The following is a 22375-nucleotide window of genomic DNA, read 5'->3' on the forward strand; positions in this document are numbered from 1 at the left end:
GCTAATGTATCGTCAGCAATATTCAGCAGTTTCTAGACAGTTATTTGTCCTTAATGTATTTGGAGAATGATGTGAGAGCAGTAATAGGCCAGAGAATGACAAAATGCTTTTCGATTGTGCAGTATTTATTGATTGTTGAGTTCGCCAATATGTTATGGTTCAGGAGGGTGTCTGGCACGTGCTAAGCCGACCCGGTCATGTCCTTTATCAAAGATGGAGTAGTACTCTGTCAGAAATACATCTCCCAGAATCCACTGAGGGTCTGTGCTGGAAAAAATGTCCACAGCCTGGAAACCGCTGAAACAGAACTCATTCTTGCCAAGTGTCTCCTGATAATGACAAACAGTATCCAGTTTTTACTTTATTTTTTTAAACAAACAACAAAAATAAATTGAAAGTCTGACTTTATTTTAAAATACTGAAATGATCACGAGGAAAGGAGAAATTTATCAGTTACAGAACTGGAAACTTTTTTGTGTGGAAAAATAACTGCTGGTTTTTACTTCTTAAGTGGATTGTGTAGTTGTTAAGTAGCTTCATTTATAAAAGAGACATTCTATTTCTTAAGCAATTTTAATTGTTAGTAAAAATATAAAAATATATAAAATAAATATAGCTGCCAAATAACTGTAAATAGTACCTTAAATTTGCACTTAAGTCTCAATGTATTAATGATCTATTTATGATTTTTTTATGTGGTTTCTTTTAGGGGTGGGGTAAAAAAAATGCAAAGAATCTATAAACAGAAGTTTAAATGCTAGCTGCATTTCAAAAAGCAATCTTTGATTTCAGCCATTTGACAGGTGCATCATTAAAATAATAAAATAATACGCATTTTTGAATACGCCAAAACAATTACCCTTCCTACTATTTTATCAAAAAAATAAAGAAAGAAAAAGAAAAAGACAGAGAAGACTGGCAGCTGTTCGAACACAAGCTAAAGAAAACAATAAGCCTTCCTTACCTTCCTGATGTACTGTTCACTTGTTAGTGTGTACTCTGTTCCATTCAGGACAAAAGTCACCTGAGGCAAACTGGACAACCTGGCACAGTCGATAACAAACTGAAACACACAAAATGAGGAGTGACATGCTGAAAACATTCAGTTACGGTGGCCATATAGTATTCTCAAGAAATATCTGACATTCTGTTTGAAACAGGAATAAGTGCCCCCTCTGTAGGTTAAACATTTTCTTTGAAAAAGTCATAACTTTCTCTGGTCTTTCAGTAGACTATGAGATGACATATTTTGGTACCTCTCCCAAGTTTGAGGGTGTTGCTCCAATCAGCTGTTGAAGCCTCAGAATGTCATTGGTTGGTCCAGCAATGAGGGAAGTTCCAGTATCAACAATCGCCTGACATCCACTTGGACAAAACAAGTTTACACCTTGTACTGCCACACTGAAATATTAAGCATTTTTATGTTTCTATTAATGAATGTCTTCACAAGAAAGGGTAAAGGTCTTGTGCCGTTTCCCATACTGCAAGTGGTTCATAGTACACTGCCAAAGTGCTGTGCTGTTGGGATATGAAAAATGTACCTGTCCATCTTGATCTGCCAATACCCCTTGGCAGTGATAGGATGCCAGTTGATTGGTCCAATATACAGCGCTTCGTTTGTTCCACCTAACAACAGTTCCCCTGCTGGCTTGGTACGGCTAGTTTTTCTGCGGGCACAAAACTCACATTTAAGTAAACAAAAGATAAAAACTCTCATATTAAAAACAACAAACACATTTATATCCCTCAAGAAGTACAGCATCTCTGTTGAGTGCCTAACCAGATACTCTTGGACTGGACCCCTGAAACACTGGAGGAATGCTTAAATAATTACAACCATGTGGATCTTCCTGGTTCACCTGGTGATTGTTCTTCTTTATCCTATCATGTCTATGATCGAAATTGTAGAATTACCCTGTCGTACTTAAGCATACTTAGAAGCCATAAGACCTCCCTAAACATCAAGTATCTCTGAAACACTGCTTACCAGATGCTCTTGTCAGTGAAGCCAAGCGGATTTGTTCTGATATCACTGTAGATGGTAGGAAGTCTATAAGTCTTGGACCTAGACACAGACTAGGCAGTCCCTATTTAAAAAACTGGAACCTTGGGAAAAACCCTCATCTCCACGGCTCACAGTAAAACCCCTTTGAACTTCCTGGTTACCCTTGACCTTTCCAGTTCTCTGTGGCTATCTCTTGCTCTGCCTTTACCTCCTGACCAACCAAAACTCTATCAATACTTAAGAACTTGTTGTGAAACTTCTGCCTGTTTCAAAGCATGATTTTTAAAGTTGCTTACCCAGAAATTCTAAAAATAAACCCTCTTAACATCTACAATGTAAGAGTAAACCCATCCAGATTTTCAGCAGGGCTGCCAACAACCAGGTGAGTAGTAAGAGGTTAACAGACAGGAAGAAGTAATTGTCCTCCCTCTCATGCACCTCTGAGCCTGACAATGAGCATCTAAATGAGGTGAAATGGTGAGCTCCTGATATGAATGCACCTGCTCAGGTAAAAGGAGAACACTGGCTGGTCCACTAGCTTCTGTGCAATCATGTTGTCAAAAACATTGGTGCCCAGAACCTCTGCAAGGGATTGGTAACTCATTCCCAGAACACCGTCAAACTTCGCCGTCAGGAATGATTCACTAGGTTCGTAAACGGACTCCCCAAACTCTTGGTTCAGGATGGTTAGACCACCAATCTGGAACAAGTTGATTAAGATAAAACAGTACTCCTTTAGTTGTGCCTGAATGTCAAACTGAGTTTGATGGATGAAAATATTTTTGAAATCGTGGCAGCTGTTAGTTAATTTTAATACGGAAGTTTAGCTTTTTAATTTTGAGAGCTTTGGGACCTTCAGTGTGTCTCTGGCCATAGTTCCAAGCAGATGACCTGATCCGTAGTAAATCCCAAATCTCCGACCATCATGCCTGAATGAAGCTGATTTAAATGCCTTGAAACGCTTGTGGAGCGCTGTGAATGCAAACACACACAGAGACATTACCTTTTCTTATATTCATTACATGTTATTTACTTTATGTGGACTTGCCTTTGTCAGATTTATGTCCCTACAACATCTTTATACAAGTACACACAGACACACACAGACCTTGAACTTCTTATCAGACTGGAACAAAATAAACCAAAGTCAGGCTGCCCTGACCTGCAAACGCAACACTGGTGTTGTGTCGTATTGTGTGGTGCTATGTAAGGTGTTACCGCAGGCCTCGCTGATGCAGTAGGATGATGGCACCCAGAGGTCAGCTGATCCGGTGTCAAAAATCACAGAAAAGTTCTGCTCTGGAGTCCCCAAACTGATCTCACCATAAAACTGAGCCTGAAACGCAGCAGGGGCACAAAGTGTGGCTGAGATTTTAATTTGAAAAATTCTGAGATAAATAAAAAGGTAGCCGGTTGTGACATGCTCATGCTAATGTTAGCATGTATGCTAACATATTTTGGCCAGCTTGGCACTCCCTTTGTTTTCATAGTATAAATTAGTTAAGTTAGTTTCTATTCAGTAAACTGGGCTGTGTTGTTTTCATTTTAAAGCTTCTATATGTAGGAAATAACTACGTCTTACTTTGGGGACATATATCTTGTGAGGACATAAAGAATGGAAATGCAGTACAAATGATAACTTTTTCCTTATTTTATTTCTGCTTCTGTAATAATACTTAATACTGCTTCTGTCCAACTTGAGTTGCATACTTAGGACATACTGATATTTTGGAACTGAGCAACTTTCCCTTAAATCTGACATTCATTCTTAACAAATCAGCATATTTATGGAAAACACTGACCCCTAGAGGAATATTTAAATCACTGTAACAAGGTTAAAACTTCTCACTGGATATTTTAATAATAGCTGAAGGCTTTGAACCAGCAACCCTGACTCTCAGTGTTGTTCTTCTTACATCCATGAAGTTGTAGATCCTCTCGCTGGTGCGTCCGAGCCTCAGTGACGGCGTGCTGGACGGGAAGCACTGAGCGTAACGGCGGTTAACCATGTCAGGGGCGTGATCCTTCAGGAACTCGTTCAGCAGGCCATCAGCTCGCAATCGAGTACGAATTGAGCGCGTCCGTCTAAGAGGTATGCTGACGATGGAACATTTTAGTATCTCTGTAAGTTTTTTTTTTATTTTAAAACTTTTTATATCAAATTGTCTTTTTTGATTTGAAAACAGTTGGCCTAGTTTTGGCTCAACAGATTAAGGTCCATTAAACAGCACCTTGATAAATGTACAACAAAGAAGAAAAGCAGACTTTATATTGTTAAATCCCTGGTGGCTGCACAGCTGTTAATATAAAGAGAACAACCATATTAACAAAAGTGTAATTGTCCTACCTGACCAGCGCTGAGGTCATCCACGTTAAAAACAGCAGGAGCAGCAGCCTGAACATGTCTGTATCTGCCAGTCTGAGAGACTGCTGTTTGGCACCTGATGGGGACGTTTATCAGACTGAACTGTAAGTCTGATTGGATCTGAGTCTGTGAATAAACTGTGAGAAGGTCCACCCCCAAAAGCTTAAACAGACAGAAGAAGTCTTTATTATTCAGTTATTTGATCACATAAGTAGATTTTAGGTAACGTGGATCAACAAGTATTTTAGTCATCCATGGCTCTCTCAGCTACCAATACAGTATATGTCCAAATCTGGGAGGTCAAGGCTTTTTTTAATGTATTATTTTTTATTATTAAACTAGCAACCTGACTTGAGCCCCTTAGACTCCCATGTTAAAACTTTACAGCAGAAAAAAAGACGTTTGATTTCCCCTTTATATGTAAACCTGTTTAAATAATTTAAACAGGTTTACAAATTAAGGTTTAAAGTTTGCATTATTAGAGGCGTGACCTCTTTGACTGACAGGTGGATGGTGACGCGGCTGTAGCTGCTGTCTGTTAGATTTAACTTCAGCTAGCTGGAGTCCCTGAACTGGACCTCTGTTATGGCCACCAAACATTTTTCTGAACGTTACTAATGAAGCCCGCTAAATTTTATACCCGCCCTGCAGTGGCTTGTTAACTGCGATGTACATAAAGTTGGCATCAAATTGACATCATATGCATAGCAACCATTTCTACAAGTTAAACTCTTGATTTTTGTAACATGGCGCGTTGTGCTTTTACTGCTGCCGCTGGGTTGAAGGCACGAGTGTAAGATAGTGTTGATTTTAATGATTTATCAGTACAGTAAGCTCAGAGACTCATAGAGTTCAAAGATAAAAATAAAAAAAAAGCTTTGCTGCCAGTTATGACCTCTTCCCCTATAAACCAATGTTAATGTGGCGCTACCATCTAAGTGCTGACACCTACTGTTCAGGAGACTCAGCGGCCAGAACAGCGAGCAGAAATCGATGTGTAATGATGTCACAGACGGCATGCGAGTAACATGGTGGGTATACTGGCACCTTTATCTGGTAACTTAGCACCCTGTCATCAAGATATGGTCAAATGGATGACACCATCTTACCAGGATGTTATTAGACTAATATTAGTTTTTTTAAACTGTTGGGCTGAGTGTGTTGTCCATTATTAATGCCCATCTTCTGACTGGGAATGTCCCAGCTGACTTTAAACATGCCATACTGCTTTTAATGATCTCTAAACTCCTTTTCTCTGTTGTTTGTCACCAGCTTCAGCTCCAGGACCGGGTACTTGCTACTTTCAGATCCAAGTGCTGCATTACACACAGTGGATTATTGTAGTCTTGTCTGTAGACTGGAGAGTTGTGAAAGCATTACAGGAACTGCTCTTTAGCGGTTTAAATCTTATTTTAACCAGCAGACGTTTTTTCTGTGGGTGGCTTTTCAGCATCACCTGCTCCCCTCACACTGTTATTCAGATGACTCACAAACCTACCCTCCTCCTAAGAACAGCCTTGCTGAGATACAATCCCAGATACCTCTAAACATCTTCAATCTGAATGAGCAAAAAACAGAAGTGACCCTCACTCCTCGTGTAAATGTGAACTTTCTAAAATTACAGAACCTCCTTTACAAAAAAAGAAAAACAAAACAAAAAAACCTGGGTGTGCTTTATGACAACAACAATAGCATTTTATGTTTTCTGGCACCGAATGAGCGATTTTTTTTTTCTAGTTATAAAGGTTAAACATTTTTCTATGAAAAGCCATCTGTGTGGTTAAGTCTGATTGAGTAACTGTTGACACTCTGAGGTCTTAGTCACTTTGACCTCAGTAAGTTACTGCAGATCAATCAATAATCAGCACTCCTGATCTTCTGCTTGCTCATTTCCAGGTTATGAAATGTAATTTCTGGAGTATCTCACCACAACAGCTGATCATAAATAAATCTGTACATATTTTACGTCTTTATATATAAAAGTACTGATTACGTACACATGCTCAACGACATGGTAATACAACTGTTACATCAGCCAGTCATAGATGATGTCACAGTCACCAGATCGTCATCCAACAGACTAGCTTTGGGATGTTGCAGAATGACAGAATTGCATCATGAATGTGAAACGTACTAATGCATGACTGCAGCTGTGCGATGGAATCATGTTAACATGGGCCAAAATATCTGAGGCAGTTCTGAAGGCAAAGGTAAAGCCAGGTAACAGCGAAATGTAACTAACAAAGTAACCAATAAATGCATTACCTTAAAAATGAGTGATAGACTTTCAGTTTCCAAGCTGCTGATCTCAGTAGAACAACTCATCAGACATCTAGAAACCTGCACCAACTTGATGTACAGTCTGACTAATTATACAAGATTAAATCTGCTTCAGATTTTTCAGTTGCAGTGATTACTTCTATTATTTGGAAAGTGTTAAATATAAATGCCAAAGAATGAAAAACTAAATAAATAACAACAACAAACAACAAAAGAATCAGGTAATGGCGACCGGTTCATTTATTCAGTAAACAAAACAACATTCAAACTTCTTTCCTAAGCGTAGCTGGCACCAACTAGCCTCGGCCAAGAGCTCAGCTAATGTTAGCATAAAAAACAAAAACAAAACTGTGAAGATTTCTCATCTTCACTTTATGCTGAAACTGCACAGCATAAGCTAGCATTAGCAGAGCCATTGATGTTAGCTGTGTCTGGTGGTTAGTCAGCATCAGCCAATTCAACAGGGAAAAAAAATTTGACAATTTGATGTAATTTGAACTACACAGAAGTGATAAATAACTAAAGTGATCCCCGTTTGTTTTTTCTCATCCTCCTCTTCCTCTAGCAGGGGTGATGGTCGGGAACTCTCTTCCTACAAAACAGAGATGAAGAGTAAATTTCGGTAATCTGGTACGAACAAACGTAGATGATCTGAAAAGGACTGAACTGACCTGGGTGCAGCTTTGATGATGTTGTCCACTCTTAGGATCATCTCGGCGGCCTCGGACGCGCTCAGCAACATCTGGCGCTTCACTTGGAACGACTCTGTGATGCAGAGATCCACCATGTTTCCCACCGTGCCATCAGACATGTCTGCGGAGAAAAAGACGCTGTTAGAATCTAACAGCTGCTTAACCACCAAATCACAAGAATAAAACAGGAGAAACAGGCATGCTAAGCTAGTCAGCAGCTTGAATTATTCACAATAAAATGTGATTTAAGCTAGGTAGTTAGCCTTCTTTGTAAGCTGTTAGCTACCTTTTTATGGTGCAAGTGGTAGTTGGTTGTCTTTTTGTGGCTTTAGCTCGGTTGCTATCCTTTTATGACATTAGCTTTTTGTCTATAACACCAGCGTTAGTTAACTTTTTTTGGAATTTAGCCAAACAGTTAGTAGTTTCTATATGACACGGCCTCAGTTAGCATTTTCACCTGTGACTTTAGCTACATAATCTTTCTAGATTAGGTGTCTCTGCAACATTATCCTGTGACTTTAGCTAAGCATTCGAGCAAGATAACAAGATATTAGACCTCTGTACAACAGTCTTTCGTCAGCTTTCTATGCGTAAGTTTACTTAGGTAGTTAACCATGTTTATGATACTAGCTGTCTATGACATTAACTTTAGTCTGCCATTTTTAGCTTTAGCTAAATAGTTAAATGTCTTTACACAACCTTAGCTGTAGTTACTCATTTTTCTGTGTTTAGCTACATAATTGCTCTTTCAATTCCTCTTCAATGTTTGCCATCTTTCTATGCCCTTTTCTATAGTTGACCATCTTTGTAGGATGTTAATTGTTTATGACTTCAGTTAAGTAGTCATGCTGTTTTGATTTTAGCTTTAATTGGCTTTCTATATGTGACTTTAGCTACAGTTAGCCAATCTTCTGGAACTTTGGCTTAATAATAAGCAATTTTTAAAAAATGTTAGATATTTATAATGTTAGCTTAGTTATTTGGCCATCCTTCAGTTTAGCCACATAGTTAACCATCTTTCTAAGATGTTCACCCTCTTTATATGATATTAGTTCTAGTCTTTCTGGGATGCATATTTTCCTCTCTGGCATTAGCTGCACTTACCCATCTTCATAGGAAGTTAGATTCAGGCGGTATGCAGCTAGCTGTGGTTCTGACTGTGTTAGTAGAGCAGTACAGGTTCAAGGATAAACCTTGATTTCTTTCTTTTTTTTAAATAATGCAAACGTGTTTGTTAATAATTATAGTTATTATTCCTCTAGTTCTGAGATGAGGTGATGTGTGCTCGTCTGTGAGCATCACTCACTCAGTCCAAACGTGGTCTTGTTCTCCTGATGCGCAGCTCTGAGCTGAGCCACCAGGTCGGCGCTGTCGTATCCGGCGTTGTCTGCGATGATGGTTGGCAGCTGGAAGAGGAAGCGGATGATGACACATGAGATCAAAGTCACATGTGGTTGTAATCAAAGAAATTCCTATAATTTACAATTGTAGAATCAGAATTTTAGTATTTACCATCCTCAGAGCCTTGGCAAATGACTCCATGGCAACCGACTCCTTTCCTGGCGTCCTGTTGGCCAGATCACTCACAACCTTGGCCATCAGCATCTCAGAGCAGCCTGATGAGGAGCAGAACACACACAGGTGTGAGATGGTATTAGTTCATCATTAGGGATGGGAATCGAGAACCAGCTCCCAGTAGTTCAGTTCCCCGGAATTGTAAGTCTGCCTGCTGATCGATCCCACCTATTGGTTCCACTTCCACTTGTGCTACAATCAGCTGATTTCAGTTCGTGTGCCGGAGGAGGAAAACAGCAGCGCTTTCTGCAGCGTGGATTTAAACATTAATTCTATTTTCATTGCACTAAAGACAGTAAGCACGATGGTAAAGTGGAGACTGCATCCAGGACAGAAACAGCTTTATTATGCTGCTAACACAAATTCCCATCCCTAAGAACCTTAATGTTCCACATGTGCCGCATTTTTTGTGCTCTGCTGTAAGATGGGCGAAGAATGAGGACAGTGCTGTAGTTTTAGATCAGCTGTATGTGTGCCTACCTCCTCCATAGACCGTGCGTGGCTCCTTCACCGTCTGTGCGAGCACACACAGAGCATCGTGCAGTGAGCGCTCCGCTTCATCCAGGATCTGCTGGGTCGCTCCCCGCAGGACGACGGTGCATGCCTCACCTGAGGAAGAGGAGGAGCTAAAGGTGAGTATGTCATTATGAAAAATGAGTTCAAGTCCTCAATGTGTGTTCGTACCCATGGCAACTCCAGAGAAGTGGATGAGCGTGTCCTCGCCGATCATCACCTCCTCAATCAGCTTGCAGTGCCCGAGCTTTACCAGCTCTGGGTGGTCAAAGGTGGAGGTGATCTCCCCACCTGATCAGATTACATCAGTAATCAGTGAAGGTCACATTTTTTCAAGTATTTAACACATGAAAAAGATTGTAAAACACGCCTTTCCTTAAAGAACAGTTTATTTTTGTGTGTTTGTATATGCATACACACCGGTGACGAGAGCGAGGCGCTCAATGCCAGCGAAGTCGGCGTGCTCGATGGCCATGACGCCAGCCTGAGCGAAGAGCTGCTCTGGGTAGTTATAGATGAGCTGCCTGTACGAAGGGAAAACAAAACAAATACTGGGGTGAGTGACACTGAGATAAAGTGAGCAACTGTTAACTGTCCCATTGACCACTGCCTCAAACAAACATGGAGCTCATCATGCTGAAGCTGACAAACATGGCTCACTATTTTACACACTGTTAATATTGGATTCTGTATTCTCAGGTTTATTTACACAAAACTAACGCCTTAACAGTCTTTAAAATTTGTCTGCATTTTGCTAATTGTGTGTAGGAGATTCTGTCCTGGTACAACACATGCAAGTGAAATTCTTGTGTGCAAGCTTCACAAGCAAAAGGTGTGCAAAATACAATAACAGAAGTGTTTGCATCAACCTCTGATTACACGTGTGAATTTTGGGCCAGACTGGGCAATAATGCAGCTGCCACGCCCTTTATGAAAAACTAAAAGAAGCTTCACAGTTCAGCATCACTAAGACCTTCAGGTTAGACTGACCAACAAAAACAATGTGATTAAACCTCGGGGAGGACAGAAGCAGAACACCTGACAGGTTACAGAAACGTGCAATGGCGGTTCAGTCGTACCTGTTGATGAAGCAGTTGATGCCGTGTTTCAGGATTCTGTCGACCTTCTCCTTCATCTTCTCTTTCTCTGCGAGTTCGATCTCTGCGACCTTTGCTGTTGAGTCAACGCGAACCCTGGAGCCGAAGATCTGACAGACGCAGAAACACAAACAATCACGATATTGATCACACAGGAACAGGAAGCAGCCGATTTAGATCCTCTCGCTTTCTTTCACAAACTTGCAACGTCTCCTGTCAGTGACCTGGTGTTTTTACCTTGATCTTGTCAGTGTCCATGCCGGTGTTGGCGATCAGGATGTTGGCGTTCTCCAGCCTCTTTGGCTGGTTCACTCCGATCTTCTTGTCCAATAAGAAACCTAGACATGCACAACAGACATTAAAGTCCTGCAACCAATCAGGAATGAGACAGGAGATCCGTGACGTTGCATGACCTCACCTTCATCCAGGTAGGAGTCGGTGAGGCTGCCTCCCAGCTTCTTGATGATGTGGATGGCCTCCAAGTTTCCAGAGCCTTTCAGCCTCATGACGGCGTTGACGGCGAGCTTGGCAAAGTGATCTTTGTGGTGAGTGAGCAGCTTGGAGGACAGTGTGGTGCGGGCGATGTTCAGCAGGTCCTCCTGGAAACGAGCTGGGTCGTTGCTATGGAGACCAGAGAGGATGATGAGGCAGGGAAAGCGGAAGGTGAAAGCAAGGAGACAAACACGGACATCTTAATTTTGCCTCACCTGTGGTCGACAGCGGCGTCCCTCAGAGCCTCTCTGGCCGCCTGAGTCGCTTTCCTCCAGCCAGAGATGATAGTCTGTGGGTGGATCTTCCTGGCGATCAGAAGCTCCGCCTCCTGAAATGGCAACACTGACAGCTGAGACTGCGAGCAAGGCCCACATGGCCACCACAGCAGGGAACCAGGGTGTGCTTTACTTTGAAATCTGAGTCTGACAAATAGGTATTTACCCGCAGCAGCTCTGCGGCGAGCACGGTAACGGAGGTCGTCCCATCTCCGACTTCATCGTCCTGAACTTTGGACATGTCTGCAAACACAATTGTTCTCCCATCAAAACCTCAGATAAAAGGTCTCAGTGTGGTATCATCTGATCACAAAGGATCTCTAAATTACACTTAATTAGTATTTTTTACTGTGTCTTAACCAATAAGCATGAACACTCTACTTTAAATCAGCTTTTTTATTCGTTAGCCTACTTTTAGTGAGGTAGTGCAAATTCAGCACCAAGAAACCTTCATTAATGTTTATTTTTTCTTTTAAACCTTTAACCTGGATCTTAAAGTGTCAAGCGTCTCCACTCACCAACCAGAACTTTGGCAGCTGGGTTGTCGACACCGATAGCTTTCAGGATGGTTGCACCATCATTGGTCACAGTCACTGTGCCGCCCTTCCCGCCACCGAGCAGGATCTTATCCTGAAGAGAAAGAGAAACCCTCTGATTACAACTTATTCTTGTGTTTCCTTAGACTAAAAGTCTGCAGTAGCACTCTTGAGGTTTGAATCAACCTACCATCCCCTTCGGGCCAAGAGTGCTCTTCACCAGATCACCAATAGCGATGGCACCAATAAAAGATGACTAGAGGGAGAAAAATTCAAAGATTTAACTGAACTTGAAACAGAATAAACACATTTTTTTATGGCGAGTATGTATCTCATACAAAGCAACTCACCAGTCGGGCAGTCTCTGCTTTTTCTTCATCTGCTCCATGTTTGAAGATGTTGACCGGGGCCATCGATAAGGACGCCTACAAAGAAAGGCAACAATCAAACAGTCAGTCACTGATTACTGATCATTACAGTAACTTTTATACAGTTCACAAAAAAGCCACAAAATGTTACATTTTAACAAACTTAAAAATGAAATGTATATCTATATGTTGCTGCTAGGCGTGCACAGGGTATTTTTTTCCTGCGGCCATGAAGGCAGCAGCGACAGTCGAGACCCGCCCCTAACACACTAGAAACCGCTAGAAGCTTTTAGACAAATTAATAAGAAAATAAGCACAACGTAAAAATTTAAACATCTCTGTCTCATGTTAGCTGGTAAAACATTTACTTGTCGGTCACGTTCACTGTTTCCGCCTATAGCGCAATTATTAACCATTTATTAGCGTCTAGAATTGCTGAGTTGTTCCTCAAACAGTCACAAAGCACAAATGACAACCAACCCTCCGTTAGCATGCTAACGGGCTAAACGAGAGGAACAAGAGCAGCCAGAGGGGCACCAAAGCAACCACAAAGATTAGTTTTCTCCGTTCGCTGCCATAAATCTGCCAGCTTCATCACAACCTATGTAATGACACACAGGTCCACATTTAAGCTGTTAGCTTAGCTGCTAGCGCATTCACAACGCCCATGTGCTTGCTTGCCGGTTAGCACCGCCAGCTAACGGGGAGCCAAACTGCCTCTGAAACTGACTAATGACTTAGAAGCTGCTCAACTGAATCTGTAAGCGCTTGTAGACAAATACGAGCGAATCTGTTTATTTAGACCTGTCCAAAATATTAAAGAAACAACGGTAAAAGCTCACCATAATGTCTAGTATTCAGCGGAGAAGCTGTGCACGCACACTCAAGAAGGGAGGGACGAGGCTGTGACGCTGTGACGTACAAACGTAGTGCTGCATTCAGAGTCGATCACGGAAAACACTCCGTTCCAACATCTGTTTAATTTTACACCCATATACGGTATGTATCATACAGAAGAACAAATATATGATTTTAAACCATAGTCTTCATCAAAGGATGCTTAATGTGGTTTTATTACCTTCGTTTGGGATTTTTAAATTCTAACTTATCTTTGTGTATACTGTGTTAGTGAGATTAATACACTTGCCCTTTTCAAATGCAGTATATGAAAGGTTCATTTTCTCACACTGAAAGGTCAGGTTATCTCTGGTATGACCATAGTATATGATCATATCCAGATCATATTTGAAATATGAAGTATAATATATGTTTTCCCGTGAGCAAAAGCTAGCAAAACTAATCAGTAGGTCGTTCACAAAGCAGAGACATCTTTTGACTTCAAAATTAGAAGTACTTAGAAGTACTTTGTGTTAATGAAAGCAAACACTAGGTGGTATCATCAGTCCCTAAAGTTGCTGATAAAAGACACTGTAGTGGACAATAAACATTTTTAATCTCCCCAGTTCTTTATTATTATCATTACATGATGTTATCTAGATGATCAACACACCTGACACAATGATCAGCATCTAAACTAAACTAAAAACAATAAATCAGAAAGTTTTGCCAAGAATGAGGAAATGACATTTATTTGTATGATAAAAAACATAAATAAATGCATATTTTTCCAACAAATTTACAAAGTGTAAGTCATCTCCTCTTCTTCAGTCCCCACCTCCTGCCTTTGCAACTGGGGCCCTGGACTGGCAGACAGTAGATGTGCATGGGAAACGTCTTGAAGTAGCTGCTGACCCAGGGTCTATACAGGGAAAAGATTACACTAAAAAAAGTTAATCATCAGTTAATTATCCCTGACACTGTAAATGTCTCAGGATAAATGCAGCTGTTTTAATTAATCTACTCTTAGACTCATTTATACTTTTTAATTCAGAGCCCAGCCATGTTTCAGGTTAGAAAAAAATGTTCAAAATTTCTAAATTACCAACAATAAAACCATTTAATATTCCAACATCCACCATATCAACTTTCTAGGGCTAGGGGTGGGTGAGATTTAGCCACATTTTTCTACAGACTAGAAGACATTAGATTTCAAATTAAGTCTTTTTCTGTTAAAAGCCCTTCCATTATGATGGTTCGGTAACAAAGCTGTAAGTACAAAGTGATGTTATAATAAAAGATCAGACAGTTTGGCTGAAAGAGAAATTTTCTGTAAACTATTTGCTGGTATATAATGATGTGCTACGTGATCGCTGGCGACACAGCTATGTTAGCATAACATAAACACAGTGAAGCTGGAAGATGAATGCTAACTTTTTTCCATTTGATTAAAAGTTAACGTGAGGGTTCCCGATGGTTAGGGACAAATGCAATTGCATGGCAGGATGCTGTAAACGGACCAAACTTCAGTCAGGAGAACAACTGAGATAATCCATCCACAATATGAGGTTAGTCATTAATTTACTGCTGCATGGGCTGGGCTGTGGTGACACTGTAAGGTTTTAAAAACTGAACTTTGTAATGAACAGTACTAACAAAAACCGAGAGAGACAGACAGTGATCACTGACTGTTTTTACTGGCTTGTTCAAATTAAATAGAACAAGATACAAAACATTAAAACATGTTAAAAACACAACAGCCTTAATAAACGCAGATTAATTTGGACCCAGAAGCAGGGTTCATACGTTATCACTTAAAGATCGGATGGTGAAGCTGACAAAGGGGTTTTTTTTTGTTTTGTTTTTCTTTTTTTAAATTTGTGGTTAATGAAGCTGAATGGAAGAGAATGCAGGGTTAAATAGAGGCGCAACAACAAAAGGAAAACATAAAACATTCAACAGGCTTTTCTGATACATTTTGGAAAGAGGAATTTTAGCAAAATTCCTCAGATTTTTATTTTTACTTGAATCATTCTGAGTCAACCAGCTCAGCTTAAATGAGTTTTATCAGAAATGACTGTTTCTTACAATATTTTAAAGGATTTTAAAGGATCTCTTTCTAACCAGAGTGCTCACAGAAAGCAGAGGGTTTTTGTGGAGAGGTTATTTTGTATGTTTTAAAGCAAACAGGCTAAAAATACTACATAACTTTAACTCCTCGGGTGTGTTTGTGTATTTTTGCGTACTTGGTGATCCGCTGGCTGAGACTCAGGTAACAGAGGTTTTGCCACAGCAGCTTGTTTTGCTGTTGACGGAGGAATTCAGCTTCCCGCTGTCGCTCCTCATCCAGCCGCTGAGACTCTCGAAGCTCCTTCTCGATACGAGCTAACTGAAAAAATAAAAAGATAAACCCACTCTAATCACCCAGCACGAGGATGTAAATCAAGCTTTAGACACATAGAAACATTCCTAGCAAGGTTTAGCTTATCAGTTAATTCCATTTTCTGGGCAAAGTTCCAAGAAAGTATTTTATTTTGGTATTCATACATTAATTTAGCTGATAAAAATGATTTATAAATACTAATAAATTAATTAATTCACATCTTTCTTCAAATGTAAACACTGTGTATAAGTCACAGTTCAAAATTGTCCGCTTTCTTGTGATTGGCCATTTTAATTTGAAGAACATAGACTATCGAATTTTATGAAGTAAGAGTAACAAAGTAACAAAAAGAAAAAAATTATAAGGTTTAAAAATGACTGTCTTTAAATATACCCATACCCAAATGTTACAGGCACAGCTAGCTAGATTGTTTTGTCTTGTCTTTTTTAAAACATATTTTTTACATTTTGCAGTATTAAGTCTTAAAATCAGTATTTATCTGGCATTTATATATTAAATATACCTAAGAAATTGTAGCGGGTGAGCTGTTTCATCTTGATCTTCTTCTAACAATCAACCACAGCCGTGATGTGAATTTGTAATATCTTTTGTAAACATTACCTCCTCCAGCAGACTCCTGTTGTCCTCCAGCTTCTCCTGTTGGCTGCCCAGAGGCAGCGAGGATGGATCATCAGATGGACTCCTCTCTTCCTGTCTCTCCACCACACGTGGTTTCCTTCTTTCACCTTTCTGCTGCTGCTGGATGATTGGCGGCAGGAAACAGGAACTGACAGAGCAGGAGGGAGAGTGATGAGTTCATATTTCAGCCCATCATGTCTTAATCTTGTTAGAGCTGACAGTGCGTGCTGATTGGCATAGCAATTAACACACAGACACACACAGAAATTTGCCATCCTATCTTTGTGGGGACCCATGTTAATATCATGTTCTCAGGACCAAAACTGATTTTAAACATGAATCCTAAAAACCAAGTCGAAACTCTCAAAGAGCCCTTTGAAGATTAAATCTTTATAAAAGAGCTAAACCTATTTTTAAATAGCGAAGCGTAACAAAGTAGATTAAAACTTAATTATCACCATTTTTTTAAAGTTTCATTTAAATGCTGTGAATAGTTTTCAGCAGTCCTGTCCAAAAATGTCCTGTCTGTCCTCAAACCTCCTCACTATATGTCTTTCAGCCTCACAAAGACATATAGTCACACACGTACACACACACACACACACACACACACACACACACACACACACACACACACACTGTGACACACAAACTCCTCCATGTAAACCAGTTTCCATTCAGATTTGTTTACACAATGGGTCTGATCACAGTAAAGTATCCCTCTGCCAAGGTTGTGCTTCAGTGCAGATTATCTCTCTCTTACACACACACACACACACACACACACACACACACACACACATGTCTGGTTTGCTATCCTCGTGGGGACATCCCATTGACATAATGCTTTCCCTAGCCCCTTACCCTAACCCTAACCATTAAAAATGAATGCCTAACCCTAACCCTTACCCTAAACCTAACCATAACCTAATTGTAACCCTGACAGTAAAACCGCATTTTGAGTGTGAAAATTGCTTTCAACCCCGAGGGGACCTGGATTTTGGTCCCCACGGTGCAGAAAGTCCCCACCAGAATAGTAAAAGTCAGATTTTGGTCCCCACCAGGATAGTACGAACCCGTACACACACACACACACACACACACACACACACACACACACACACACACACACACACACACACAGAGTTATCAGATTGAACTGCCCTGACTGAGTTTCCAGGTCCTCTATTGCCAGCAGCAATGTTTCCATCCAAGTTTAGTTTAGATGACTTTACTTTATAGTTCTTATTTTTTAATTTGTTTAACCACTTTACTAACCACCAAAATCTAAGTTGTACTTTTATTCTTTTGGAAATTTGAACCTTCTATTCCTTTTATTTAATCATTTTAAGTCAATAGTTAAGGCTAATTGATTGTTCATTTTGTGTTTTTAACGAACTATTTTATTAAATACATGCAGTATAAACGCTAACCCTACCCAAACCTTCCCCAGTGTTCTCTTACTGCTTTGTTTCATGCAGATCATAGAAACAACAACCTGATTTCTGAATGAAATAAATCATAAATCATCAGCATTATTATGTTTCCTGCTAGAGAGATGTTGGACTCTAACTCCAATCCTCCTCCTTGTTTAGGATTTTATATGACTATTACTTATGCAATTAAGAGGCCATTGTGGGGACATAACTAATGCAAGTTTATTTACAGGGAAACTTAAGTATACTTAATATTGCTTATAATCTTGATTTAGAGAGCTTATATAAATCTCTGTTGCAGATTTTATTTGATGCTCAGAGTTCAGCTGTGGGTTTAATGGTCTGTTATTAAAAATTGAAAACATATCAAATTATGTTATGAAATGGAAAGCGCACTTATACTCAACATTTACATGATATGCACTACTTTGCTTTGCTTACTGCTTTCATTAATCGTCAGGTGGTGCGTCGCTATGAATAGATAGATGGCACTGTCTGCTTCAAAAGATGCTCCAATGTATCCTCTGCTAAAGGAGGTAACAAAGGAAGCACACATGCACCTTTCCTTAGCATCTAGAGAAATCAAACAGCTCTTAATATGGCCGCCATACAGATACTCCCAGGTCAATTTGCTCAGTTAGGAGCCTTCCTATGTGAAATGATGACAACAATGATGTGCACGAACGCACTACCAGGACTGTCCCCCTCCCCTTTTAGCCTCTCTACCTGCTTGTGTAATCCTACCTTTGCCTGGTAGCTTCTTAATCAGACTCGTTTGTTTCAGATCAATTTGTCATTTCCTGTTTTTTCTTTCTTTCTATTCTTTCTTTTTTCTTTCGGTGGTGTATCTCTTCACCTGTCCGGTTACCTGTGCTCTCTGCTGTCCGACTCCTCCTGAATCTGAGAGAGATGTCGAGCTCCGATCCTGCCCTGCAACACACACACACACACACACGCATGCACGCACGCACACACACACACACACACACACACACACACACACACACACACACACACACACACACACACATGCACGCACACACGCACGCACGCACGCACGCATGCACGCACACACACACACACAGAGGGTAGAGTGTCAGTTAATTACATGTTGTCAGAGGACAGACGGAAGCCTGGAAAAGAAGGAGACAGTCAGTTACCGTGGTGACAGGAGACATCTCTCCATCAGTCTCCGGGCTGACAGACGACACCAGACACACACACACACACACACACACACACACACACACACACACACACACACACACACACACACACAGAGCTGAGTAGAGATTAGGTGGTTATATCGGCTCAGGAAAGCTACACCTGTTTTTTGTCTTTTTTGTCTTGTGTAGATTTACCTCACTGGTCCAACCAAATTAACCCAGAGAGGACACTCCAGTCCTGAATGACCTCACAAGCTCTCAGCTAATGCTTTTGTTTGTTACCCAAGGCCTTTGAGTATCAATCTGTATGAACTCACCATCAGTGTAATATACATTGCAAAGTGGTAGTGTTAAATATTCAAAATGTAGATGTAAATTTTAACAGGTTGGGCCATCTTTGCAGCAACAACTGCAATCAAGCGTTTGTGACAACAGTCAATAAGTCTTTGAGATCTCTGTGGAGGAATTTTGGCCCAATCTTTTTTGCAGAATTCTACAATTACAACAAGTCATACAGGTCCTCAAGTAGCAAAGCAGCCTTAGACCAGGATACTACCACCACCATGTTTGACTGTGGCTGTGATGTTCTTTTTATGAAATGCTGTGTTAGTTTTGCTCCAGATTTAATGTAACCCAAACTTTCCAAAAGGTTTAGCTTTTGTCTCATCAGCTCACAGAATATTTCCCCCCAAAACTTGGGGGTTCATCAAGATGCTTTTTGGTAATGTCAGACAAGGCTTTGTGCTCTTTTTAGTCAGCAGGGGTTTTCTCCATGGAACTCTCTCATGGATGCCAGTTTTGCCCAGTCTCTTTTATTATTGAATCATGGCCTCCTGCATGGGGCATTGATCCACTCAGACTACTTTTGGTAGGCCGGTTACTCCTGGGTAGGTTCACAGATGTTCCATGTTTTCTCGATTTGTGAATAACGGTCTTTGTAACCCTTTCCAGACTGATAGATATCAAACACTTTGTTTCTCAGCTGTTTGTTTCTTTAGATTGTGACAGAATGTGTTGATTTTTGAGATCTTTAAACCTACTTCACTTTGTCACACAGGTTCTACTTAAGTAATCTAATCTAAGTGTGACTAATGAAATACTAGTACTCAGCTATCCAAACAAATATGGTTGATCACACTTAACTTGTGATTTTTTACTCAGAACCAGATAGGCTTGGATTATTTTTTTCCTTTATTAATAGAGGGAATCATTATTTTAACTAACTGTTATGATATGAAACTCACTTAATTCAATCTGCATTCAGTATCAAAATCAAAAGTCAACGGACCCATGCAGCAGCTGAGAGCTTAGGCTTTCTGTTTTCCTTATAATTTTTAAAAATAATGTTCAATACAGCATTTTTTTAGTAACCACAAATAATGTATTTAAATAAAGAAAAATAACTCAGCAGATACTTACAATGTGCTGAGAGTCCATCTTGGTCCTTTGCTTTGTCTCTGTCCTGCAACTTTACCTTCCTCTGTGCAGCTGAGCTGGTTCACTCAGATGCCTAATTAGCTTGGTGTTTCTGCTGCACCTCCTCCACCTGAATTAGTCATCAGTGTGTGTGTGTTTGTGTGTGTGTGTGTGTGTGTGTGTGTGCTTTCTGCTGAACGAACTCACATGGTCAAGAAACCAGATTCTCTTAAAAAATTATGTTCATACATACAGCACTTTGAATCATTCAGTGACTTTTAAAGGTGGCCTCTACATATTTTTGATGAAATACAGCAGTCGAGCCTAGAAATAATAAATACGCGAGCAAGCATGAGCATCACTTTGAGAAAGAATGTTTCTAATTTGTATTACTTTAATAATTTTGAATGCATCTCCTTGATGTTTGTGTTAGCATGTTTCCATCTTTCAAGTAGGAAACTTTCAGTTTTGCATTTTTTACCTCTGAGCTCGTAGAATTCAAGAGGAAAACACTTTTCCCAACAAAATGTGACCAGTCTGTTTTAGAGTAAATACACACTGCACGCTGGATTTATGATGGAGGAGCCCATTTGTGAAGGTAATTTTATAAGGGAGCTGAAAAAAAAAGAGAACTCAATGCTAAAACTGGCCGTAAACATAAAGTTACATTTTTTACCCAATAGTGGTGCAATAGAGAAAGTCAGTAATTACAAGGTTTGATTACAGGTTGAAGTCAGGACCACATTTACACTATGGTAATGCATAGAAAGTGGCACATCCCCATAAACTTGAATGTTGTGCATATATAATAAAACTTACGAATTCTAAAAACACTTAACATTATATTTAAATGATTCAATAATCATTTTGTAACTAAGTGTTACAATCCCTGATAAAAACATTGCTTCAAATGGTGAAAGTCTTGAGGAATGGCAGCCCGGAAACTTTACCAACAGGACACATCGTTGTGTGCCTCAACTTCAAAGGGTGTTTCGGTCTTTTATCACAAGCTATTCTGCCATTTCCTTGGTTAGGTTTATAGATAATATTTAAATATTTAAAATGAACTTTTATTATTTTAGGAAATGATAATTACAGTTATAAACCAAGACAAGTTAACCCTATGGCCATATTTGCATTTTGTATGCGTAAACTAGGAGGATAGGAATGTTTGGCATTTGCCAGAGAACACCAAGATTGGCATCTTCGCCACTGGAGACCTGTGCTCTTCACAGATGAAAGTAGGTTCACACTGAGCACATGTGACAGACGTGACAGAGTCTGGAGACACCGTGGAGAATGTTCTGCTGTCTGCTTGTGTCAGCAGTTCCTGCAAGACGAAAGCATTGATGCTATGGACTGGCCCGCCCGTTCCCCCAGACCTGAATCCAATTGAGCATATCTGGGACATCATGTCCCGCCCGATCCAGGAGTTGGCAGATGCTTTAGTCCAGGACTTTGGAGAAGATCCCTCAACAGATAATCCGCCATCTCATCAGGAGCATACCCAAGCGTTGTAGGGAGGTCATACAGGCACGTGGAGGCCACGCACACTACTGAGCCTCATTTTGGCGTGTTTTAAGGGTATTACATCTAAGTTGGATCAGCCTGCAGTGTGGGTTTTTTTTTTCAATTTTAATTTTGAGCGTGACTCACAATATGGACCTCCATGGGTTGCTAAATTTGATTTCCATTGATAAATTTTGTGTGATTTTTTTGTCTTTTTTTGTCAGCACATTCAACTATGTGAAGAAACAAAGTATTTAATATAAATTATTCGTTCATTCTCATCTGGGATGTCGTGTGTATATAAGGATTTTTATATCTATCTACATTTTAACAGCTTCACAGACACAAGGAGGTAAAACTGTTCATATCAAAGAAAAACAAAAACAAATATTTGAGAAAAGGCAGAAAAATAAACAATTTAAAAATGCATATAGAAAACAAATTTTCACATGGCAGAAATGTACTTTCATACTTTTTTTTAAATCTCGATGATCCTCGCATGTGCGCCTACACTTATCCTGTCTGAACTGCAGTCACAGTAAATCCCATCTCTGACTCCCCCTCTCTGATTGGAAGATGGGTTGTTGTAATGTTTTTTATTTTTGGCATTTCCATGTTTGCCAGTCTGTGTAAAAGTTAGCATAAAACAAAGATATGAGTAAAATACATTAAATAATACAACGTCAAAGTTAATGTTTTTAACTTGTCTTTTTTTTTTTTGAATTAACCAGCCATTTTTCTAGAATAACAAACCTACCCCCCCCCCCACCCCCCCCCCCACCTCGCAAAAC

General features: G+C 40.0%; 2 protein-coding genes and 1 pseudogene across 2 annotated transcripts; 1 reads left to right on the forward strand and 2 right to left on the reverse strand.

The window, feature by feature from the left end:
• LOC134615929 (NACHT, LRR and PYD domains-containing protein 14-like) overlaps nucleotides 1-22375 on the forward strand; it is an 851239-nt pseudogene that overhangs the window by 461354 nt on the left and 367510 nt on the right.
• nots (nothepsin) lies at nucleotides 153-4408 on the reverse strand. Its single transcript, XM_063460780.1, has 9 exons — nucleotides 4353-4408; nucleotides 3922-4102; nucleotides 3224-3341; nucleotides 2859-2977; nucleotides 2506-2705; nucleotides 1542-1667; nucleotides 1257-1401; nucleotides 965-1063; nucleotides 153-329 (listed from the first exon to the last, which is right to left on the reverse strand). The coding sequence occupies exons 1-9, from the start codon at nucleotides 4406-4408 to the stop codon at nucleotides 153-155; spliced, it is 1221 nt and encodes a 406-aa protein (XP_063316850.1).
• cct2 (chaperonin containing TCP1, subunit 2 (beta)) lies at nucleotides 6868-13116 on the reverse strand. The gene is made up of 16 exons (XM_063460755.1): nucleotides 13041-13116; nucleotides 12181-12255; nucleotides 12021-12086; nucleotides 11813-11924; nucleotides 11461-11537; nucleotides 11235-11347; nucleotides 10946-11148; nucleotides 10765-10865; nucleotides 10510-10637; nucleotides 9851-9954; nucleotides 9602-9721; nucleotides 9398-9526; nucleotides 8855-8958; nucleotides 8649-8748; nucleotides 7322-7463; nucleotides 6868-7242 (listed from the first exon to the last, which is right to left on the reverse strand). The coding sequence occupies exons 1-16, from the start codon at nucleotides 13041-13043 to the stop codon at nucleotides 7212-7214; spliced, it is 1608 nt and encodes a 535-aa protein (XP_063316825.1). The 5' UTR covers nucleotides 13044-13116; the 3' UTR covers nucleotides 6868-7211.

The sequence above is a fragment of the Pelmatolapia mariae genome, linkage group LG17 (assembly GCF_036321145.2).
Source record: "Pelmatolapia mariae isolate MD_Pm_ZW linkage group LG17, Pm_UMD_F_2, whole genome shotgun sequence".
Lineage (NCBI taxonomy): Eukaryota > Metazoa > Chordata > Actinopteri > Cichliformes > Cichlidae > Pelmatolapia > Pelmatolapia mariae.